The 25,247-nt window shown below is 37.7% G+C and overlaps 1 protein-coding gene across 6 annotated transcripts; it reads left to right on the top strand.

Moving 5' to 3' along the window:
* Positions 1-614: 614 nt before the first annotated feature.
* Positions 615-21,091, top strand: LOC107854809. Of its 6 annotated transcripts, none has more exons than XM_016699808.2 (11): positions 615-913; positions 1,010-1,054; positions 1,150-1,201; positions 1,287-1,360; positions 1,429-1,559; positions 1,669-1,792; positions 18,219-18,739; positions 18,862-19,614; positions 19,890-20,006; positions 20,607-20,674; positions 20,745-21,091. In XM_016699808.2, the coding sequence occupies exons 1-11, from the start codon at positions 889-891 to the stop codon at positions 20,851-20,853; spliced, it is 2,019 nt and encodes a 672-aa protein (XP_016555294.2). In that variant the 5' UTR covers positions 615-888; the 3' UTR covers positions 20,854-21,091. The 6 variants fall into 6 exon arrangements, with proteins under 6 accessions (XP_016555294.2, XP_047271178.1, XP_016555295.2 ...); XM_016699809.2 differs by having other exon boundaries at positions 619-913; positions 18,865-19,614; XM_047415220.1 differs by having other exon boundaries at positions 619-913; positions 20,757-21,091.
* The last annotated feature ends 4,156 nt before the right edge of the window (positions 21,092-25,247 follow it).

Here is a 25,247-nt window from a genome sequence, read left to right as displayed (position 1 = left end):
ATAATAATAATAATAATAATAATAATAATAATAATAAAAACGACGTCGTTTTAACACAAAAAATAAAACTTTGACAGTGCACAAATATGATCTTTAACTATTTGAAACTGCACAAATATGACCTCTCTCCAAGTCAGCCCTTTTAACGACGTGACACCGTGTGATTGGATTGCCTTTCTACGTAGTCACGAGTGAGACTCACACATGGGATTGAAAAAATCGGAGGTCATATTTATTCAAGTTTTGAATAGTTAAAGGTCCTATTTGTGAACTATCAAAGTTAAGATCAAAGTTATAATTGATGTCAAGTTTAGGGTCATTTTTATGTATTAACTCTTTTATATATAATACTTTCTTCATTCGATTTTATTTTTCACATTTTGAGTTGACACATTCATTAAAAAATAATTAATAACATAACTATTTTATCATAATATCCTATTACATGATGTTTATATATTGTATTTTGAAATTGATTTTAAAAAGTAATTAATATTAAAAATAAAATAGAAAAAAAAAGTTGTACGAAAGGAGGAAGTATGTAGATACAAAAATACATAGGTACATATAGATAGATTGAGATAGATATATAATTTTTTTTTATTTCTTGGGAAAAAACAAAATGGATTGTTTCACTCACTCAGAGCTAAGGTGGTTCAGAATTCAGATGAGACAAAAATACAGATTTTGGTGAGAATTTGAGAAGTTTAATGGACCCAATCATCTTTCTTAGCTCATCCATATCCGGATTCTGCTGTCCAACCAAAATTTCTCTTCTATCCAGCACTTACACTGTCACTTGAAAGAAAGTGCCCCTGAATTATGTAGTACCCTTGAAGGGATAATGCTTTTTGGCCGAATATAGTTTTGAGTATCAAATTCTCCAAAATGCCAGGAACAATCCAAGTTTCAGGTACTAAAAGCTTCCCTTTTTTAATATTTGCATTCCAGATCAATAAAATGATTTTGGTTTTTAACTCAGTTTGGCGTTATTTGTTTTTTAACACAGTGTTCGATTTCAAGAATATTTCATCTTCTTCAATTTGCTTATGGGGTTAGTATTTTCTTTTTCTTTTCTTCTTTTATAGTGTGTGCTGTATGTATAGTTGCATTTCGAATTGATTTGGGGTTTCATATGCTTTCTTGTAGTTTCCATGGGGAAGAGTGCGTACCAAACGTGGGACAAGGGAGATTTCTCATTGTAATGATTCAATCATCCTGTTTATCTTTATTCTTGATGCTTTCAGTGTAAAACATGATTAATGAATTTGATTGTTCTTTTGCAGCCCATTAACGACATTTCGCGAAAATTTGGTTGTTAAACTTGAGGGTGCTGAGGGAAATGAGATATCACGTACAGGTATATCTCAATGTTCCAAATATGATGCTACCGTAAAGGTTTGTGACAAAATATTTCTACTTTGACAGAAGTTGAGACTTCATCAATAGTTGAGAAGGGTTATTGGGATGATTTTTTTCAACTTGAAGGAGGTCATTATGTCCATATGAAGTTGCAATTCATTCTAAGTGAAGATGAGCGCAACCGAATCCGTAATGTGGTAATATTACTATACTGTTCCTTTAGTAAGGTTTATTCTCAAGTCATACTCACTGATATAGATGCCTATCAGCTTATGTATAATGATGATATTTCGGTTGATTTGGTAGAGAGAATCTGCTTTGAAGAAGAAACAAGACAAAGTTCCTGCAATAAATGTTGAATACAAAGGAACTGTGTTCCCTGTGCAAGATACATATGCATCATCTCTGCCCATCAAAAGGGAGTTTTCAGGTTTGATCACACATTCTAAGAACTATATTAAGGGGAGAAATGTTGAATTCAAGTTCCTCCCGTGGCTACTGAACAACTAAGATGAAAACATATGTAATCGAAGAAGAAGATGAAGATAGTTTCAACTGATTTCCATTGCTTTGTTATTCACAAAATGGGAAAAAGAACTTCAACTACAGTGAGTGTATTGGTTCACTACTAATAGACAAGTGCGCACTAACTGCCTCTAGCAACTCTAACAAACTACTGATAGCTATTGTCCAGCTGGGACATTCCACTAACTACTACTAACTACATTTTAAATTAACACTTAGCAGTTTGGTGCCTTATTTTGCAGATTATATCAGCTTAACCATGACCTTCAATAAGAGTTCCATTCGAATGAGCTGGCAGATTGCAGAATCTGCTCCACAATGACTGTCAGATTGACTGTAATCAAATCAGCTAACAGATTGATTGTAATCAGCTTCTGTAAATATTGGGATAACATGTATCTTAGGAAAATACATTATTTTTTATTTTAGGAAATAGATTAGTGGAAATCCCTTATTCAAGAATCTCCCAAGAATTAGGGATTGATTAGTTCTCTTATAAATACTGTACAATTCTGTGAATAAAAAATACTTTTGCAGTATCTTAACTTTCATGGTATCAGAGTGGGACGTTTTCCCCTAGTATCACGTAGAAAAAACAGCTTTCCAAGGAGATCATCTTTCTGAAACATCAAAAGAAGACAAAAGTTCTTCTCTAGAAGTTCCTACCGAAAATATGATGACTCAAGGAGGCAATGTTTCTCACATGTCCTTCCAGTTAACTTTTCATCGATTAAACGGGAAGAACTACCTGGAATGGGCACAGTCCGTAAAGCTTGCAATTGATGGTCGTGGAAATTTGGGACATTTGACCGGAGAGACAAAAAAGCCGGAAGTCGGAGAACCAAAAATGAACACCTGGAGATCAGAGAATTCACTCTTGATTGCCTGGTTAATAAATTCCATGGAACCACTCATAGGTAAACCTTATCTTTTTTTACCTACTGCTAAGGATGTGTGGGAAGCCATTAGGGAGACATATTCTGATGTAGAAAATGCTTCTCAAATATTTGAGTTGAAAATTACACTTAGGAAGGCTAAGCAGGGTGACAAAGAAGTCACTGCTTATTATAACGAAATGGTGTCTTTGTGGCAGGAGTTAGACTAGTGTTATAATGATGAATGAGAGTGTTTTGTGGATAGTGTGAAAGCAAAAAAAAGGGAAGAAAATGAGAGAGTTTACCTTTTTTAAGCAGGATTAAATCGGGAGTTTGATGAGGTTAGGTCATGAATCCTAGGAAAAAATCCTCTGCCTGCACTTCGTGAAACCTTTCTGAAGTTAGGAGAGAAGAAACTAGGAGGAAAGTTATGTTAAAACCTGATTTAAATGTTGAACTAAAATCTGCTATAGACTCTTCAGCTCTTGTGACAGTGAAAAATGAAGACAACAGTAAGAAAAGGCCATGGTGCGATCATTGCAAAAGACACTGGCACACCCGTGAAACATGTTGGAAGATTCATGGGAAACCATCGAATTGGAAGCAGAAGGGAGTTGATAATCGTGGCTTCCAATATCAACATGGCCAAGCCATCCAAACAACTCATTTTGAGCAGGAGCTGCAACCTCCTCCAGATTTATCTCCAATCTCCATTTACTAGGGAACTAGAGATTCTGCACAAACTCCTTCAATTTCCCTAATTCCGTGCAAATGCACCAAATCCTTCTAATACTTCTTGTTCTTTTGCTGAAACAGGTATCGTACCATTTGTTTTTCTTAGTACCAACTCCAACCAAAATGATTCTTGGAGCTATTGATCACATGACTGGAAGTTCCTGTGCTTTCTCTACTTATACTTTTTGTGCAGGGAATAATAAAATCAAGATAGCTGATGGTTCCTTCTCCGCAATCGCTGGAAAAGGAACTGTTAAACTATCACCATCCCTCACACTTCATGATATTCTTCATATTCCAAAACTGTCTTGTAATCTGGTTTCTGTGAGTAAATTAACCTGTTCTCTTAATTGTCGTGCTATTTTTGACTCTGATTTGTGTGAATTTTAGGAAAAGGTCTCGGGGAAGACGATTGGCAGTGCTAGAAAGTATGGAGGTCTTTACTTTCTTGACAACGGGGACAACTCTTTACAACTGAATCCTACTTGTTTGAACTCTACTTCTGTTTTGAATAAAGTCATGCTTTGACACTATAAGCTTGGACATCCAAGTTTTTATTATTTAAGACATTTATTACCTCAGTATTTGAAAATAAAAATCTGTCCTTATTCTAGTGTGAATTTTGTGAATTGGCTAAGCATCACCGATCGTTTTTTCCCTCTCAAAAGTATTAGGCTTCTAAACTTTTTATGATGATTCATAGTGATGTTTGGGGACCGTTTAGAATTTCAACAATGTCTGGAAAACGGTGGTTTGTAACTTTTATAGACGATCATACTAGATTGAGTTGGTTTTTTTTATTAAAGGACAAATTTGAGGTTAAAAATGTGTTTGAGACTTTCTATGTAATGGTGGAAACACAGTTTAATGAGAAAATCAAGATTTTTCGAAATGACAATGGTCGGGAATTTTTTAATGAACAATTAGGAAGTTTTTTCAGAAAAACTAGGGTAGTACACCAAAGCTCTTTTCCGAATACACCCCAACAAAATGGCATCACAGAAAGAAAGAATAAGCACTTGTTAGAGGTAACTAGGGCCTTAATGTTTACTAGTAAGGTTCCACAGTATCTTTGGGGAGAGACTCTCTTGACTGCTACTTATCTTATTAATAGGATGCCATCTCGTCCTCTCAAATTTAAAACACCTTTTAACATATTCAGAGAGATTTTTCCTAGTTCTAGATTAACTACAAATCTGCCATTGAAAGTTTTTGGGTGTACAACCTTTGTTCATGTTCATAATTGCAGTAAACTTAAACCAAGGGCTAAGAAGAGTGTTTTTGCCGGATATGCTCCAAATTAAAGGGAATATAAGTGTTATGATCCCCAGTCGAGGAGGATAATTGTCACGATGTATCTAACTTTCTTTGAATCCCAACTCTATTTTACTACTCATCTTCCGGGGGAGTACTACGTAGGTGAAGATTGTCTTTTTGGGATATTAAGGAAACTAGATATCAGGCAAATCATGGGCTAGATTTTACAATAAATACTGATGTGATGGATCTTGGAGAAGATATGAATAGGTGCGATGCAAGAGATGAAAAGGACAGTGATTCGAGAGATGATAGGGACTTAAGTGACTTAAATGATAAAAACTTTGATATTGAACCTGTAGAGCCTTCAAATGACAAAAATAAAAATGGGAACAGAGAACAAACAAAACAAATACAGGTGTATTCGAGAAGGAACCGAACTCAAGAAAAAAAAGACTGACGATCCTTAACACTGTCAAAAGTTATCTCCGCAAGACCTTTCTGGAATACAAGGTAATCTTTCAACTGATTCTATTTCTAATTCCTTGTTAGATTTGGACCCTATTGCAAAACACAAAGGTGTTAGAAATGTTTCTAAATATCCCATTTCTATGTTTGTTTCCTATAAAAAGTTGTCTCCTAGTTAGTCAGCCTTTACTTCACAACTTTCTAGTATGGAGATCCAAAAAATGTGCAGGATGCTCTGCGAGTTCCCGAGTGGAAGGAGGCGATTTTGGAGGAATTGCGAGCTCTTGAAAAAAATGATACATGGGCGTTGGTAGATTTGCCTGAGGAAAAGAAATCAGTAGGCTGCAAATGGGTGTTCACCACCAAATTCAAGTTAGACGGATCCTTGGAGAGGTATAAGGCGTGCATAGTAGCTAAGGGGTTCACACAGACATATGGCATTGACTATCTTGAGACGTTTGCTCCAGTAGCTAAGCTAAACTCAATTAGAGTTCTGTTGACAGTCGCGGTAAACCTTGACTGGTCTCTTTAATAGTTGGATGTGAAGAATGCTTTCTTGAATGGGCAACTAGAGGAAGAAGTCTATATGGATCCCCCACCAGGTTTTGAAGAGAAGTACAAGTCAAAGATATGCAGACTTAGAAGATCTCTTTACGGTCTAAAACAGTCTCCAAGGGCTTGGTTTGAAAGGTTTACTCAATTTGTGGAAAGTCAAGGATATGTGCAAGGACAAACAAATCACACAAATGTTCACTCGGCATTCAATGGAAGGAAAAATAGCAGTTCTTATAGTGTATGTTGATGATATCATCCGCACAGGAGATGATGTGGTTGAAATAAAAAACCTAAAGGAGCGTCTTGCCTTAGAATTTGAGATAAAAGATTTAGTCCCGCTGAAGTATTTTCTCGGCATGGAGGTTGCACGATCGAAACAAGGAATTATAGTGTTACAAAGGAAGTATGTTCTTGATCGGTTAAAAGATATGTGAATGAGTGGTTGTAGACCAGCTGAAACTCTAATTGACCTGAATCTAAAGTTTGCGATGGATGGGAAATCAATTGATAGGGGCCGATACCAGAGATTGGTAGGGAAGTTGATTTACCTGTCACATACTAGGTCTGATATTGCCTTTGCTGTGAGCCTAGTTAGTCAGTTCATGCATTCTCCACGAGAAGAACACCAAGAAGCTGTGTATCGAATCCTAAGGTATCTAAAAAACTCTCTTGGAAAAGGGTTGTTCTTTAAAAAGAATGAGCAAAGAAGTGTTGAAGCTTATAAAGATGCGGACTGGGCTGGTTCTTCTATTGATAGAAGGTCTGCATCCGGATATTGTACATTTGTTTGGGAAAATTGAGTAACATGGAGGAGTAAGAAGCAAAACGTGGTGGCTCGAAGTAGTGGTGAGGCTGTATCGATCCATGGCACATGGAATTTGTGAAATGTTGTGGCTCAAGAGATTTTTGAAAGAACTAAGAAGACCTATGAGTTTGCCAAAGAAGTTGTACTGTGACAATAAAGCTGCCATAAGAATTGCTCATAATCCAGTTCAACATGACAGAACAAAGCATGTTGAAGTGGACAGACACTTCATTAAAGATAAGATTGAAGATGCAAGTGTGTGCATCCCTTTCGTTCCAACAACTGAACAAGTAGCAGATATTTTCACAAAAGGCCTCTTCAGAACTACCTTTGAGACATTTGTTAGCAAGTTAGGCATGCTCGATATTTACATGCCAACTTGAGGGGAGTGTCGAATGAGCTGGCAGATTGCAGAATCTGCTCCACAATGACTGGCAGATTGACTGTAATCAAATCTGCTCCACAAATCAGCTAACAGATTGACTGTAATCAGCTTCTGTAAATATGGGATAGCATGTATCTTGGGAAAATACATTATTTTTTATTTTAGGAAATAGATTAGTGGAAATCCCTTGATTCAAGAATCTCCCAAGAATAAGGGATTTAGTTCATTCTGATCTTACTTTTCTCTTATAAATGTTATATAATTCTATGAATAAAAAATACTTTTGCAGTATCTTAACTTTCAGTTCCAATACTGCCCCTCAAGCTGATGGGGAGGAATATGTTCTTCACACCAAGCTTGGGCAGTAGATGATGATGTTGAGCGTTACCCAATCCTTTCGTCAATATATCTGCTAACTGATCCCTTGTATTCACATGTTGTGTTTGTATAGTTCTTTCTTTCACCTTTTCTCTAATAAAATGACAGTCAATGTCAATGTGCTTTGTTCGTTCATGGAAGATTGGATTTGTTGCTATCTGGATTGCAGCTTTACTGTCACATAACATCTGTACTGGTTCCTTCACTATAATCCCAAGTTCATTAAACAGGCCTTTCAACCACACTATGTCTGCTGCTGTGGAAGCAATGCTTCTAAACTTTGCCTCAGCAGAACTTCTGGCTACTGTCTGATGTTTATTTTGATTTCCAAGATATCAAGGCATTCCCCAAAAAAGACTAAATAACCAATGATTGATCTCCTAGTCTACAGGCAAGCACCCCAATCAACATCACAGTATGCTAACAACTCATTTTTTCCGGATGATGGCATTAAAATACCCTGTTTAGCTGCTGATGTTATGTATCTTACCACCTTCATAGCTGCTTTCAAGTAGGGGTGGCAGCGGACCGGAGTTAATCCGGTTCCGGTCACGTTTGGTCCGGTAACGCAACGGTACCGGTTGGTACCCAACGACCCGGAATCCAGTACCGGTGCGGAGCGTCAATTTTTTCCGGTGGTTCCGGTGCCGGTTGGCCGGTTCCAGCCTGCGCCGACTGGTGTAGTTTATTTTTTTTTTTAAAATTGCTTAGTATATGGCCGTTGTTGACCGTTTGATTATATATGAGTTAAAATTATAACGATTTTTAAAATTATATATTATAATCTATTATAACTTAAAATTATAACTATTTAAGTTAATGTTAATTGTTTTTATAGTATAAGTTTTTAACTTAAACTTATATAAATATAATTTAAATTAACTCATAACATTAACTTTCAAAGAATATGAGATTAATATATCTTTAACTTAATTATATTAATAAAACAAGTTAAATTATTAAAATAATTATATTCTTTTAATTTTATTAAAGTTAGTTTTATTAACTTTAATTCCCTAACATTAATTTTATTAAATCAACTCATAACATTAACAATTTAACATTAAACAGCTGTTTTTAAAAAATTTGAAAAATTAAAAACACAACGGAACTCCGGTTTCCGTACCGGTCCAACCCGGTGACAACCGGACCGGGGTGGAAGGCCCATATTTTTCAGTGGTACCGATTTGGTTCCGGTAAAATACACCGGTATATCTTCCGGTACCGGTAGAACCGTTCCGGTGGTACCGTTCCGGTCCGTTGCCCGGCTTACTTTCAAGTGAGACTGTTTAGGGGCATGCATGTACTGACTCAAAGATTGAACAACAAAGGAGATATCTGGCCTTGTCATGGTCAAATACAACAGCCTACCCACTATGCTTTGTTAAAAACTTGGACTTGATAATGCTGGATCCTCTTGCCCTTTACCAGCTCTTCCAGTTACTTTATCAAATTCAATAGAGGTCAACTTCTTATTGATCTCCAATGGAGTGGTAGATGGTTTAGAACCCCCTAAACCATGTTCAACAATCAACTCCAAAGCTTATTTCCTTTGGCTCATCTAAATTCCTTCGTCTGATCTGGAAACCTCAATGCTAAGAAAGACCTTTAGCTCTCGTAGGTCCTTCATCTTGGAAACATTTTTGTAAATCCATTCTAGCCTGTGTAATAAGATCAAGATCATTTCCTGTAATTAATAAGTCATCTACATAGATGAGCACCAATAGCAGCTTTGGCCCATCTTGTTTCCTGAAGCATGAATAGTCATAGTGACTTTGAATGAATCCCAGTTGTTGAAGAGGCTGTGTTAGTTTCAGATTCCATTGCTTGGAGGCTTGTGTAATCCCATACAATGATTTGTGAAGTCTGCATGCAAACATCTCCCCTTGCCTTGCAGCTTGGGTAGAAAAGCCAGAAGGGACAGTTATGTATACTTCTTCTATAAGGTCTCCTTGCAAGAATGCATTGTGCACATCCATCTGGAAGATGTGCCAGCCATGTGAAGCAACAACTGCAATAATGGGTTTCACAGTGACTATCTTTGCCACTGGGGAAAAAGTATCTGTATAGTCTAGTCCCTCTTGCTGAGTGTAACCCTTGGCAACGAATCTTTCCTTTACCTTTCCACTTCTCCAGAGGCCTTATACTTAATTTTAAAAGCCCACTTACATCCATTGGATGTAACGCTTATCTGAGAGCAAAGAAACAATACTCCAAGTGTGGTTTTCTTCAAGAGCCAACATTTCCTCCTACATAGCCTTGATCCATTTAGGATCTTGAGTTGCCTCCTGGTAAAACAGTGGTTCTACTTCTGCTGAATAGGATGCAAGACATTTAGAGTATGCAGGCTTCAAAGACATGTAACTGACAGTTGGAAATAGGATATAAGCTAAAAGAAAAAGATTGCTGAGTCACGTAATCATTTAACCAAGTAGGAGGTTTGGAGGGTCTAGTTGATGTTCTTGGAGCAACTACAGGAAGTTGAGGTGGAGGATCAACAATGGTTGACCTTCAACAGAGGCAAGGTGATCATCATGATCCAGAACTAGGTGAGCTAAGTGAAGATCAGCTGAAACACCATCTGCAGGGCTAACAGATACACTGGAGATATAGGTGAAAACTAAGAGGAGAATCCTCAACTATATTAACATCATCATCAACTGGTGCATGATCAAGAGAGTATTGTGAGAGACTGTTAGTGAGGAAAGGGAATACATTCTCATGGAATGTGACATCTCTGCTAACAAAACAGAAGTGATGTGTGAGATCATAGAGTTTATAGCCATTTTGTACCATGGAATATCCCCAAGAACTGCAGGAACTGCTCTAGTAGGGAACTTATGTTCTTTTCTCATATTAGCAGCATAACAGAGGCAACCTATCACTTTGAGATGGTCAAATGAAGGTGTCTTGTGCAAAACAAGCTCAAAAGGACATTTACCACCTATTGTCCTGGAAGGAAGCCTGTTTATATGGTATACTGCCCCTAAGATACAGTCTCCCCAAAATCTCAAGGGCAAGCCAACCTAAAATCTAAGAGCCTTTGCAGTATTAAGTATGTATCTATGTCTCCTTTCAACTAAACCATTCTGTTGAGGAGTGTATGAGCAAGAAGATTGATGTGTGATATCTTCTAAACTAAGCAGTTCATTTACTTTCTGATTCATGAATTCTCCACCATTATCATCTAAGGGTTTTAATTGTACAAGAAAATTTGTTTTTAAGCATGGAAATGAAGTATCTTAACAACACTATAGATTCATCCTTAGAGTTCATCAAACAAACCCAAGTATACCTATTGTAGTCATCCACAAGGGTAAGGAAGTACTGCTTGTGATCATAAGTTGGAACATTGAAGGGTCCCCAAACATCACAGTGCACAATATCTGCAAAATGAACACTTTTATTGGTGCTATTAGGAAAGGGAAATCTGGTGTGTTTAGCCATTGGGCAGACATTACAGTGTCATGACAATTCGCTAACTTCACATTTGGAGACACAAAAATTTTCATCATAGTATCTTAGGGCACATGCCTTAATCTCCTATGCCACAACTGGCCATTCATGCTATTCAAAACTACATCAGAGTTCCCACATGCAGCACCATGCACCATCTTTCCAGGGCAGCTTTTGTAGTCCACTAGATCCATCACGTAAAGGTCATGTTCCACTCTGTCAGTCCCCTTCACTTTGCCAGTTGAGATGTCCTGAAAGACACAACAATTAGGGAAGAAAGAAACAAACAAACTAGCATCCCTTGTAAGTTTAGATACTGAGAGCAAGTTATATGTAAAATGAGGGACAAATAAGACATCCTTGTGTAGTTGACCTCGATGTGAGATGAACCTATATGAGTGATCCGACTAGTCTCTCCAGTAGGTAATTGTACCTTTCTTGATAGCAGCAGACAGTTCCACAAAAGTAATGAAAGCATCCAAATGAGACAATATGATTGGTGGCTCCCAAGTCAACTATTTATCTATCCTTCTTAATTCGACTAAGAAGAGATAGAGGTATACCTGTCACTTTGGCATGAGCAGCCACATCATGAGAAACCTGATTTTTGGGTAGCATCTGCAACATCTGCTGGTACTGTTCATCAGTGAAATAGTTGCCCTACATGTTCGTTGGCTTGAGTTCCTGCTGGTCTTTCGAAGCTTTAGTGGAAACATCCAACTGAGCATTGTTAGAAGCTGCAGTATGAGTCCCAAAAGGTCTTATCTTCTTTTAATCATCTGGATATCCCACCAATTTCCAACAAGTAGCCTTAGTATGGCCTTTCTTTCTCCAAAAGTCACACCTGCTGTTCTTTTGTTGTTGCCCTCCACCTAGGTTGTGACCACTTCCTGATCCCTAAGAATAGTTATTTCCAGTGCCCTGTCCGTTCTGGTAAGTAATTGCATGAGCACTAATCTCTAGAGATTGTACTGCAATTGCTTTAACTCTCTGAGTTTCTTCCTGTAGCACTAGTCCATAAGCCTCATTAATGCTAGGCGTAGGGATCATCAATATGATTTGACTCTTAGCCTATGCAAACGACCCATTGAGTGGCCACTGTGAAATTGCACCAAACGATGTTGCTGAAGATACCTGAGGGCATGAACAAGATGGAGCAGTTACCATAGCGTCATATTCTCCTCAAAGATCACGCAACTTCGAGTAATAAGCAAACACAGAGCCCAATCCTTGAGTTAGATCCATAATTTCCTGATGCAACTTGTAGATTCTCGAAATGTTCCTCTTATCAAACCTTTCCTTAAGCTCTCTCCATACACTAGCCGCATTTAGGCCATAGAAAACACCACTATATAGATCCTTTGCTACGACATTCATGATCCATGAGAGAACGAATGCATAACAATCACACTGACCACGAAGAGAAGCATCAAACGAATCTCTCTTGCAAGTTCCATCAACGAAACCAATCTTATTCTTCACAAACAGGGCAATTCACATGGAACGATACCATAAATTGTAATTCTCTTTACCCGTTAGTTTGAATTCAATCAAGTGTTCACCTGGCAAATCAGAAGGCCTTGAATACAGCAGATGGTTGTATCCAATCGTGATTTCCTCACTAGCAGTAGATCTTCCCTCTGCATTTGTTGTGGTAGCTATTGTCGCATTGCACCGATTGATTGAAACAAACTCCAAACCCTAACTGTAGAAAACGAGAATCCTAAATCGAAATGCAACCAAAGATTGAGCTTAACTTCTCAAGATCGCTGTGGCGCTGATATTATGTTGAATTCAAGTTCCTCTCATGGCTACTGAACAACTAAGCTGAAAACATATGTAATCGAAGAAGAAGATAAAGATATTTTCAACTGATTTCAATTGCTTTTTTATTCAGAAAATGGGAAAAAGAATTTCAACTACAGAATGTGTATTGGTTCACTACTTATAGACAAGTGCGCACTAACTGCCTCTAGCAACTTTGAAGGTTTTGATACTACAAAAGTATGTCTTTATTCATTATAGATGTACAATATTTATAGGTGAACAAGAAAATCAAATAATCTAATCAATCCCTAATTCCTAGGAGATACATGAATCAAGAGATTTTCTCTAATTTATTTTCCAAGAATAACAATATATGATGTCCATATTTACGACAGATTTCAATTATATCTGTCAATTTATTGTGGAGCAATAGTCAAATCTGCCAGCTCATCAGTGGACCAGATTATGCCTTAATCTGCCAACTCATTCAACACTCCCCTTCAAGTTGGCATGTAAATATCGAATATGCCTAACTTGCTCAGAAATGACTCTAAAGTAGTTCTGAAAAGACCTTTTGTGAAAATATCTTCAACTTGTTCTGTTGTTAGAACAAAAGGGATGCACACACTTCCATTTTCAATCTTCTCTTTAATGAAGTGCCTGTCTACTTCAACATGTTTTGTTCTGTCATGTTGAACTGGATTATGAGTACTGCTTATGGCAGTCTTATTGTCACAATATAACTTCATTGGCAAACTCATAGGTCTTCTTAGTTCTTCCAAAAGTCTCTTGAGCCAAAACATTTCACTAATTCCATGTGCTATGGATCGATACTCAGCCTTAGTATTACTCCGAGCGACCACATTTTTCTTCTTACTTCTCAATGTCACTAAATTCCCCCAAACAAATGTACAATATCCAGATGTAAATCTTCTATCAATAGATGAACCAGCCCAGTCTGCATCGGTATAAGCCTGAACACTTCTTTGCTCATTCTTTTTGAAGAACAACCCTTTCCCAGGAGAACTCTTTAGATACCTTAGGATTCGATACATAACTTAGTGTTCTTCTCGTGGAGAATGCATGAACTGACTAACTAGGCTCACAACAAAGAAAATATCTGGTCTAGTATGTGACAAGTAAATCAACTTGCCTACCAGTCTCTGATATTGGCCCCTAACAATCAATTTTCCTTTCTTTGTAAACTTTAGAATCTGGTCAATTGGAGTTTTAGCTGGTCTACAACCACTCATTCTTGTTTTTTTTAACAGGTCAAGAACACACTTCCTTTGTAACACTATAATTCCTTTCTTCGATTGTGCAACCTCCATGCTGTGAAAATATTTCAGTGCGCCTAAGTCCTTTTTCTCAAATTCTGAGGCAAGATGCTCTTTTAGTTTTCCTATTTCAACCACATCATCTCCTATGAGGATGATATCGTCGACATACACTATAAGAACTGCAATGTTTCCTTTTAGTGAATGTCGAGTAAACATTGTGTGATCTGCTTGTCCTGGCACATATCCTTGCTTCTTTACAAATTGAGTAAATCTTTCGAACCTAGCCCTTGGAGACTGTTTTAGACCCTAAAAAGATCTTTTACTTCTGCATGTTTTTGATTCGTATTTCTTTTCAAAACCTGCTGGGGGGGTCGATATAGACTTCTTCCTCTAGTTGTCCATTCAAGAAAACATTTCTTCTCATCCAACTGTTGAAGCAACCAGTCAAGGTTTACTGCAATTGTCAACAGAACTCTAATTGAGTTTAGCTTAGCTACTGGAGCAAGCATCTCAAGATAGTCAATGTCATATGTTTGTGTGAATCCCTTAGCTACTAGGTAGGCCTTATACCTCTCCAAGGATCCATCTGATTTGAATTTAGTGGTGAACACCTATTTGCAGCCCATTGGTTTCTTTCCTTTGGGTAGATCCACCAATTCCCATGTCTCATTTTTTTAAGAGCTCGCAATTCCTCCAAAATAGCCTCTTTCTACTCGAGAACTCGTAGAGCATCCTGCACAGTTTTTGGAATCTCCATACTAGACTGTTGTGAAGTAAAGGCTCAATAACTAGGAGACAACTTTTTATAGGACACAAACATAGAAATAGGCTATTTAGGAGTATTTCTAACACCTTTGCTTTTTGCAATAGGTATGTCCAGATCAGAGAAGGAAATAGAATCAGTTAGAAAATTACCTTGAATTCCAGTAAGGTGTTGCGGAATTGACTTTTGGCAGTGTTGAGAATCTTCGGTCTTTTTGTCTTGAGTTTGGTTTCTTCTCGAGTACACTTGTATTTCTTTTGTTTGTTCTCTGTTTTCATTTTTATTTTTGTCATTTGAAGGCTCTATACGTTCAATATCGGAGTTTTTATCATTTAAGTCATTTCGGTCCCTATCATCTCTCAGATCGCTGCCCTTTTCATCATTTTGATCACATTTCTTCATATCTTCTCCTAGTTCCCTCACATCAGTATTTATTGTAATATCTAGCTCCTCATTTGTCTGATGTCCATTTTCTTCAATATCCCCAAAAAACGAATTCTACATTATACTCCCCCTGAAGATGAGTAGTAAAATAGAGTTAAGACTCAAAGAAAGTTAGATCCATTATGCCAATTATCCTCCCAACATGTGGATCATAACACTTATATTCCTTTTGACTTGGAGCATATCCTACAAAAATACACTTCTTAGCTCGCAGTTCAAGTTTACTCAATTATGAACATGAACAAATGTTGTACACCCAAAAACTTTCAGTGGCAAATCTGCAGATAACCTAGAGTTAGGAAAACTCTCTCTGAAAACATTAAAAGGTGTTCTAAATTTGAGAGGACAGGATGACATCCTATTAATAGGTAAGTAGCAGTCAAGAGAGCCTCTCCCCAAAGGTACTGTGGAACTTTACTAGTAAACATTAAAGCCCTCGTTACCTCTAAGAAGTGCCTAATCTTTCTTTCGGCGATGCCATTTTGTTTAGGTGTATCAAGACAAGAGCTTTGGTGTACTACCTCTGTTTTTCTAAAAAACCTTCCTAATTGTTCATTATAGAATTCATGACTATTGTCACTTCGAAAAATCTTGATTTTCTCATTAAACTGTGTTTCCACCAAGACATAGAAAGTCTCTTAACACATTTTTAACCTCAAATTTGTCCTTCAATAAAAAAACCCAACTTAGTTTAGTGTGGTCGTCAATAAAAGTTTCAAACCATCATTTAATAGACATTGTTGAAGTTCTAGATGGTCCCCAAACATCACTATGAATTATCATAAAAGGCTTGGAAGCCTGATACTTTTGAGAAGGAAAAAAAGATCGGTGATGCTTAGCCATTTCACAGAATTCACATTGGAACAAGGATACAGAAGTAGAGTTCAAACAAATAGGATTCAGTTGTAGAGAGTTGTTCCCGTTGTCAAGAAAATAAACACCTCCAGATTCTCTCATTGCCAATCGTCTTTTCCGAGACATTTTCGTAAAATTCACATAAATCAGAGTAAAAAATAGCGCGACAATTAAGATAATGGGTTAATTTGTTGACAGAAACCAGATTACAAGAGAGTTTTGGAACATGAAGAATATCATGAAGTGTGAGGAAAGGTGATAGTTTGACAGTTCCTTTTCCAGCAATTGTAGAGAAGGAACCGTCAACTAACTTGAATTTATTATTCCCTGCACAAGGAGTATAAGTAGAGAAAAAACGGGAACTTCCAGTCATGTGATCAGTAGCTCCTGAATCTATGATCCAAAAATCTATTTGGTTGGAGTTGGCTTTAAGAAAAACGGATGGTACAATACCTGTTTCAGCAAAGGAACAAGGAGTAGAAGGATTTGGTGTATTTGGATGAAATTGTGGAGATTGTAGGAGTTTGTGTAGAATTTTCAATTGTTCCTTTGTAAATGGAGACGATTCTGGAAAATGTTGCTGCCCCCGATCAAAATAAGTTGCTTGGAGGCCCATTATGTTGATATTGAGTGCCACGATTATCAACTCACTTCTTCTTCCAATTTGGTGGTTTCCTATGAATCTTTCGACTTTCACAGGTGTGCCAGTGTTTCTTGCAATGATCGCACTATGGCCTTTTCTTTTTGTCATCTTCATTTTTCACTGTTACAAGAGTTGAAGAGTCTACAGCTGGTTTTAGTTCAATGCTTAAATCAGGTTTTAACATAACCTTTCTCCAAGTTTCCTCTCTTCTAACTTCAAAAAAGGTTTCACGAAGCCCTGCTAGAGGATTTTTTCCTAAGATTCGTGACCTGACCTCATCAAACTCCCGATTTAATCCCGCAAAAAAAAGGTAAACTCTCTCATTTTCTTCCCTTTTATTTGGTCTAACACTATCCACAAAACACTTCCATTCATCATTGTAACACTGGTCTAACTCTTGCCACAAAGTCACCATTTCATTACAATAAGCAGTGACTTCTTTCTCACCCTGCTTAGCTTGCCGTAGTTTAATTTTTAACTCAAAAATTTGAGAGGCATTTTCTACATTAGAATTTGTCTCCCTAATGGCTTCCATACATTCTTAGCAGTGGGTAAAAAAAAATAAGGCTTACCTATGACTGGCTCTATGGAATTTATTAACCAGGCAATCACGAGTGAATTCTCTGATCTCCAGGTGTTCATCTTTGGGTTTCCGACTTCCGGCTTTTTTGTCTCTCCGGTCAGATGTCCCAACTTTCCACGACCATCGATTGCAACAGACTGTGCCCATTCCAGACAGTTCTTCTCGTTTGATCGATGAGAAGTTAACTGGAAGGGCATGTGAGAAGCACTGCCTCCTTGAGCCATCATATTTTCTGTCGGAACATCCAGAGAAGACATTTTGTCTTCTTTGGTGTTCCAAAAAGATGTTTTCCATGAAAGACTGTTTTAACCATATGATATTAGGGAAAAAAGTCCCGCTCTGATACCAAGAAGGTTTGGATACTACAAAAATATGTCTTTATTCATTAGAGATGTACAATATTTATAGGTGAACAAGAAGATCAAATAGTCTAATCAATTCCTAATACCTAGGAGATACATGAATCAAGGGATTTTCTCTAATCTATTTTCCTAGAATAACAATATATGATGTCCATATTTACAGCAGCAGATTGCAATTATATCTGTCAATTTATTGTGGAGCAGATTATAATCAAATCTGCCAGCTCTTTAGTGGAGCAGATTATGCCTTAATCTGCCAACTCATTCGACAAACTCTAACAAACTACTGACAGCTATTGTCCAGCTGGAAATTCCACTAACTACTACTAACTACATTTTAAATTAACATTTAGCAGTTTGGTGCCTTAGTTGCAGATTATATCAGCTTAACCATGACCTTCTATAAGAGTTCTAATAAGAAAGACATAGGAAAATTTTTTAGGACCAAGTAATTTTTAAATATTTTTGGTAAAGATTTTTGGGTGACGTTTTAGTGATTGGGTTTTACTTAAAATTTATTATCGTAATTCAAAAGTTGGAGAATTCCATTAGGAATTTGCAGCTTAACCCAAGTGTGGTGACTACATAGAGAATGCTAAGTAGGTTGATGATGTCAAAAGTAGGTTGATGATGTCAAAAATTTTCTTTTATGTAAAGAATTATAACTGAGTAAATTGCTAAGAGTTTTGATAGCAAACCTTCCTGTTTAGAATGCCACAGATAGAAGTGAAGTGAACAAATCAGAAGGGGTTGAAATACAATATTCTGAACCTGACAGACCATCAGCTAAGAAGCTTCAAACTCAGCTAAAACCTGTTTATGATGAAGATGCACTGTCCATCTCGAAGATGGATGTAACTGGAAAGACAGAGTCTGTGTGTCAACAGAAGCCCGAGGATCAAAGTGCGCAGTCTATGTTGAGGATAGGTGTCGCTGCAAAGGAAGAATCTGTGGCACAAAAGAAGATTGTTGATTCATCTAATAAGCCTGAGGGTCAGAGTGCTCTCTATATGCTGAAGACGGATGTTGCTGCAAAGAAAGAGTCCATATCCCAAAAGAAGTATGTTGCTTCATCTGTTAAATCTGAGGATCAAGAGACTCGGTCAATGTTGAAGATGGATGCCGCTGCCAAAAAGAAAATTGTTGATTTGTTTAATGAACTTGAGGATCAAGGTGTATTGGAGAAAACTCCTAGCAGTGTCAGGAAAATGATAAGTGCCTTTGAAACCGGTCTTACTCAGGTACTTCTACTCTCCAGCTTATTGTAGGCAGAAATTTGTTGTGTGGGACTTCTTTAGCTGATAACCTTATTTCTTTTGCTTACATAAAACTTGGAAAATATTGAACTGACGGCATACATCAGAAGAAGGGGAGAAGATCTCTTACAAGAACTCGAGGATCAAAATCCCAACCAAATTTAATTGGAATCGGAGGCTCCCTAAATTATCTGTATCCAGACAACACTTCAAGGCCTAACAAGATGAGTGCACTAAGACTAGAAAGACCTTTTAATACTGTTGACTTGCCTGAGCCTCAAATAAATATTGGCAAAAGTAGTTCCCCAGAGCAAGATATTGTTGGTAAGGAACAGCCCATGTTCCATGAACAGTTGACGTCCAGTGTGCATACTGTCCCATTTAATGAAGCAGGCTCAAGTCAGCAGAAGACCTTTGGATCTGCTAAAAAGGAGTCAGCTACTGTAGCTGCCTCACCTGTAGATTTGATGAGATTATCCAACCTGGAAACAGCTAGTAGTTCCCAAACAACTAGTGTGGCTCATCCAGATATGCTGAAAGCTAATAATTTAACTGCTGATCGAGATTGTTTTGATGGTCCTTCAGTTACAGAGAAACGAAACATAGAAATTAGATCGGAAACTTTACCTGAAGTACATTTTGGAAGGGCTTCAAATGTGAAACCAAAATTAATAGCATACTGTGAAAATGAGCTTTATGACGCTGAAAATTCTGGGGTATGGATATTTCCGGATAACAGAAAGCGTCTATGTATGACAAGTTCTGGCAAAAGCATAGTGCATTTATCAGAAGATTGCTGCATTGGAGTAGATGATCGTCAAAGAAATAAGAGATCTTCTATGCAGGAAATTATAGGGAAGGTACTTAGTATCCTTGCTGATCTCTTTTAATTGTTCAATAGAATTCTAGAAGTTAGTCCACTATCCTTGCTGGTACATTTGCTGGAAAACCTTACATGTCTCTTTATCACGTATACCTGTTTGACCAACAGTTTATTACCAAATCCTCATACTGTATCATGTCATCATTGTGTGATAAATTTAATTGCTATAACATTTGGTCCTCATAGGAAGATTTTTGTGTGCTCAAACAAGCTTGTGCAAAGCTAAATGTTTTATTGTTTTCTTGGAAGCAGCATGGTTTTTTCCATAGAAGTGACTCCATGACAAAGAAAGGAAGAGAGAAGCCACAAAAGCCAAGAAATCAGTTTGAGAGCTCTGGAGAAAATGGTTCTTCTGGACCTGTTAGACAGGTCAGACATGCAGCTTATTTTGATTCATACAGTTATATATTACTCTCGCTTGGATTTCTGCTATCTAACTGTAGACGTTAGGGAATCACAGCCTCCTGAAGCGCTAAGATGGTTTGATCTGAATATTTTAGTTTTGCCTCTTCACCTTTAAAACTGAACCATACATCTCATTCTCTTCATATATCCTTTATCTTTGCTTCTGTATTATGTAAATATGAGAAATACTCTTTTGGAAAAAATCATAGATATATAAATGCATGCTTTAGACAATCGTTAACAGAATCGACAATCAGAAGTCCATTACTTGACCATGAATTGCAACTATACTTGTTCGCTTTGAATACAAAAGGGCAGCCCGGTGCACTAAAGCTACCGCTATGCGCGGTGTCCGGGGAAGGGCCCCACCACAAGGGTGTATCGTACGCAGCCTTACCTTGCATTTCTGCTAGAGGCTGTTTCCAAGGTTTGAACCTGTGACCTCCTGGGGTCACATGGAAGCAACTTTACCAGTTACTCCAAGGCTCCCCTTCTCGCTTTGAATACAAAAGAACATGAATAATTTCAAAGGTGATTAATACTTGCTATGTTTACGTATTTCAGGTGATAAACATTGCATTAATTGTAGGGTTTGGTATATTAGTTCTGCTCACTAGGCAAAGAGAAACCAGGTGCGCATTCCCCTCAATCTTACTCATGTTTTCTTGTTTCATTGTGCAACTGAAGAAATACATTCAACAGGAGAAGTGACAGAGAATCAAAGGATTTTTACTTCACCAGTCCAGATTTCATGGATCAGTTGGCATCTTCAGAAGAACAATGGAGTCTATTAAGGGTAGCAGGAGATTGATTCATTGCCTTCTCCCAGGATATAGCGAACCTTTCGGCTGTACCCGTTGGCTTTACAAAGGATATATCTGATTGAATTGCTCCTTTGCTGATAGTAGTGATCTTGCATTTGGAAATAATGGCTGTTACTCTGTAACGACATTTTCTTTTCGTAACTTTAGCATATCATTAGTCATTCTCTGTACGTGTAAGACAAGCAGCCATTTTGGTTAATGAGTACATTAAATCTTTCCTGTAAATGATTTATGTCCTGTCAATTAAATGAAGTGAGGATGCAGACTGGAATAAAGTGGGAATGCAAGTTAAAAGCAGGTAAGAAAATAAATGTCTGATTTATGGTAGCACTTACCTTCTTTGAACTCCGTTAAATTAATGTCTTTCCGTTAAATTCCTTAAGAAAGCCCCATGGGTGGTTTTTGGCTCAACTTTTGGTCCAGAGTGTTAAATTTCAAAATGGGTACTAATTTTCTTGTGTTGACAAGTAGATCATTATTTTGATAGCGTGACAGTAGTTCAAGGCTTCTCGAAAGGGAAAAGCTATGATATAATTGATCGTGATCCCGTTGTTCGGCCTCCAAGTAAGTTATGACTTACCTACTCTTAGACTTGAATAGTTTAAGGTGTACATATGATAATTTGCTAATTTTTGGGAGAATATTGTGGTTTGGAGGTGTATTATTTAGGTATTTATGATCCTATTAGTTTACTTGGTAGCGTCAGGGTAGAATTTCACTGTTGGTCCTAGATTTGGGTAGTTATTTCTCTTTTGGCCTTAGTCTAGGCTGCTTGGTAGATTTAGGGTTGTTATCGAAAGCCTTAGTTTGGGTTTCGATATGTAACAATCCTCGTGGTGATTTCTAGCTTTTTCTATGTTTTAATCATTTTGCCCTTCCTCTTGTAGTTGCTTTATATCATTTATGAGTTGTGGGGATACTTGGCACTCTAGAAGCATCCAAAAATGATTTATGTGAGTTTGAGGTTTTGAGTAGCATTGAAGTGTTATATTTGACTTAGGTCAACATTTGTAATCCGAGCGTTGGAAGGTGATTCAGTCAATTCTATTAGATTCAAAATGTCATTTTTGGGTTAGTAGTGTGGTTTGTTCGGGTATTGAGACTTAGTTTTGAGAATTTAGATAAGAAACTAGTTATTTTAGCCTAGAGGGATTTTTAGGGGTAACTTGTTAGCAATGGCCTCATTTGATAAATTTGATGGTTCCATTGAGTCTGGAACGTCGAAATTAGCCGAGTAGCATCGTTGGTTTATTTTTATGGGCTCTTGATTGAATCTTGAAAGTAGAGATAATGAGGCTGCCCAACGTGCAACTCAAGAGGCAGAAAGAGCGAGACAAAGGAAGGAAGCTGATCGTCGAGAAGAACTCGATAGAGGTAGAAGAGATAGAGCTCCAGTACCCCCAACTTTCCAGTACTTGCTAGTATATGAAGATCTAGCAAGATAAAGACTAGGAGGCATATGGAGCCTATTGAGGCAAGAGCTATCATTCCTCCTCCGTTACCCCAGGGGGTGAAGTTTGACATTTCTAGTGTTATGATCCAATTATTGAATCTGAAAGGTGTGTTTGCTAGCTTGCCGAATGGTGAAGAAAACATATACCTTATAAATTGTTGGTATTTGCACTTCATAATCTATATTGGGGGGGGGGGGGGGGGGATCAGGAAGCTCTTAGACTCAGGTTGTTTCCATTATCTCTAACTGGTGAGGCGATTTTATGGTTAGGGGAACTACCTTATGGGTCCGTTACTACTTGGAACGAGTTACAGAAGTAGTTTTTAGATTGTTTCGTCCCGCCAATAAGAATGCATTAGTTGAAGGATGAGATTTATAATTTTTGGCAATTGCATTTTGAATTGATGTATGAGGCATGATTTCGGTTTAAGAAGTTGATGATGGTGCCTAATCAAAGAATTTCAGGGAGAATTTTTTTGGAGATTTTCTATCGTGCCCTAAATACCAATTCTAGAGCTATGATAGATACTATTTCATGAACCTGCATTGGGAAGCATCGACAAATAACTTAGATCAGATCTCTCATACAAACTGAGGGTGACATACTGAAGAGGCAGAGAGAGGTACCTGCACTTGTGCCATAGGTGCTTCCGAAGAGCATAGATTTGTGCATGATTTAGTAGCTTAGGAGGTTGTGCAGTTGAGGATTGAGATTGGGTTACTGACGAAATAGTTTGCGATTATGAATTCTGAGAAGGTGAAGGTTGTGGGAGCACAGGTTAAGTCTTTTAGGTCATGATTCAGATATTGATGAAGAGGAAAAATATCTAGATAGAGAGTTGGAGGATTTCCAAGCCAAGGGCCATTCGTCTACTCAAGACAATTGGAACTCGAGGCAAGGGAATCAAGGTTGAAACTACTATGGGGATATATATAGGGATCAGAGCAGAGAAAGATGATTACTGGAGATGTAAGGATGATTATAAATAGAAGAGTGGTGCATATGTTCCACCCAAGAATCATAACACTGAGTAAAAGATGGAGGCTATATTATCAAATATGACAAAGGGTCAGGAAAGTCAAGAGAGTTGCCTTAATGAGATTAAGGCAGATATTTCAGGTTTGACTCAGAAAATGGAATCCCATGCTACTGCGATCAATGTCAATTGGATAATCTTTCGGGCAACACTATGTAAAATTCGAAGAACGATGGTCACTGTCTAGCCATCACCACTCGGTATGGTAAGGCTCTCCCCCTATGTCTGTGGTTGATGATCCAAGGAATGATGTGGTTGATATTGATGAGGCACTTAAAGCACAATCTGAAAATTTGGTGACTAGTGGTGAGTCATCACAAAAATTGATGGGTATTGACAAAGAAAGTACAAAGGATAGAGGTAAGGGGAAGGCAGATGACCTGATAATGAAGATAATTCCACGACCTTCCCTACCTTTTCCTCAGAGGTTGAAGTAGAAGAAAAAAGAAGGGAAGTATAAATATTTTATTACTATGCTAAAAGAGTTGAGTTGGAATGTCCCTCTTCTTGAAGCTCTTGAGCATATGCCTGGGTACGCGAAATTTATGAAGGATTTGGTGACAAAGAAGAGAGCTGTCAGTTATGAAGACGTTGGTGGGTTGCTTTATTGTAGTGTGATTACATCGAGATCTCTGGAACAAAATAAAGTTGATCCTGACACTTCCATAATTCTTTACGTCATTAGGACATCTAGATTTGCCAGAGCTCTGTGTGACTTGTGTGCCAGTATTAACTTGATGCCGCTGGCAGTGTTCAAATAGTTGGGCTTGAGACCTCCCAAACTATCGACTATACGGTTGTTAATGGCGGATCGTACAATGAAGAAGCCTGTGGGTATATCATTTGATGTTTTGATAAATATGGACAACTTCATATTTCCAACCAACTTTGTTGTCTTGGATTGTGAAGTTGATTTTGAGATGCCCATAATTTTGGGGAGACCATTTTTGGCCACGGGTAGAGCTTTGGTGGATATGGAAAAAAAGGAGCTTAAGTTTAGGCTGAATGATAAGGAAGCCACATTTAATGTTCGCAGAATCATGAAACAATTGACTGGCATGAGGGTGGTTTTGGTGGTAAGTTATGTTGATGACCCTGGAGGCCAACCCTTTGGCTATCTTGATGAATTGTGAGTAATCAAGGTACCCACGTCGTGCCGTGACGTTAACTTAGGTGCTGTTTAGGATGCAATCGAAGGTATCTTGTTGTTTTTGCATTTGTGTTGTGTTAGTGCGATTGACGTCAGATCTATGCACCTAAGGCGCCACAGGTATGTTCCTAACTTTCTTGTTTTATAGCACCTAATGCATTGGGGACAATGTATGTCTATTTGATTTGGGGGAGGGGGGGGGGTACTTGTGGGTCTAGATGTTCTCTTGGGGTTTTTATTGCCGTGTCTCTTTTCCCCAGAGTTTGTTCTTAGTAGAGTTGACATATTTAAGACGTATTGTGTTTTGTTTCATGTTGTTTTTGTTTGACTAGGAGAAATATAAGTACCTAAGGGCAGTTGATGTATTTTTGTCTTAATTGTGCTTAAACGTGTTAAAAAAGTACCCCTTCGAAAAGTTTGTTTTGAACTGTGTGATGTGTTTATATATGTGACCACTGTGAATCTCGTTAGGATTAGGGACATAATAGTCATAACTAGCATTTGCACGAACCGGATAGGTAGTAGTTTTTGATGCAACTCTGTGCCATGTGTGTATGAGATGCTTACTTTGTTCCCATTGTGTGTTGAATCCAAAACTTGTCTGGTTAGTCTAGTCTAGGTTGTTAGGAAAGGATCATATGTCATTCTTGAAGTTAGTCCACTTTAGCCTAAATATTAGTCCACTTTTAGCCTAAATAACCTTCCAAATGTGAATGAGTATCCCTTGATCTATATTTTGAG

Source organism: Capsicum annuum, chromosome 7 (assembly GCF_002878395.1).
Source record: "Capsicum annuum cultivar UCD-10X-F1 chromosome 7, UCD10Xv1.1, whole genome shotgun sequence".
NCBI classification, from domain to species: domain Eukaryota; kingdom Viridiplantae; phylum Streptophyta; class Magnoliopsida; order Solanales; family Solanaceae; genus Capsicum; species Capsicum annuum.
This window is presented reverse-complemented; position numbering and strand designations above follow the sequence as displayed.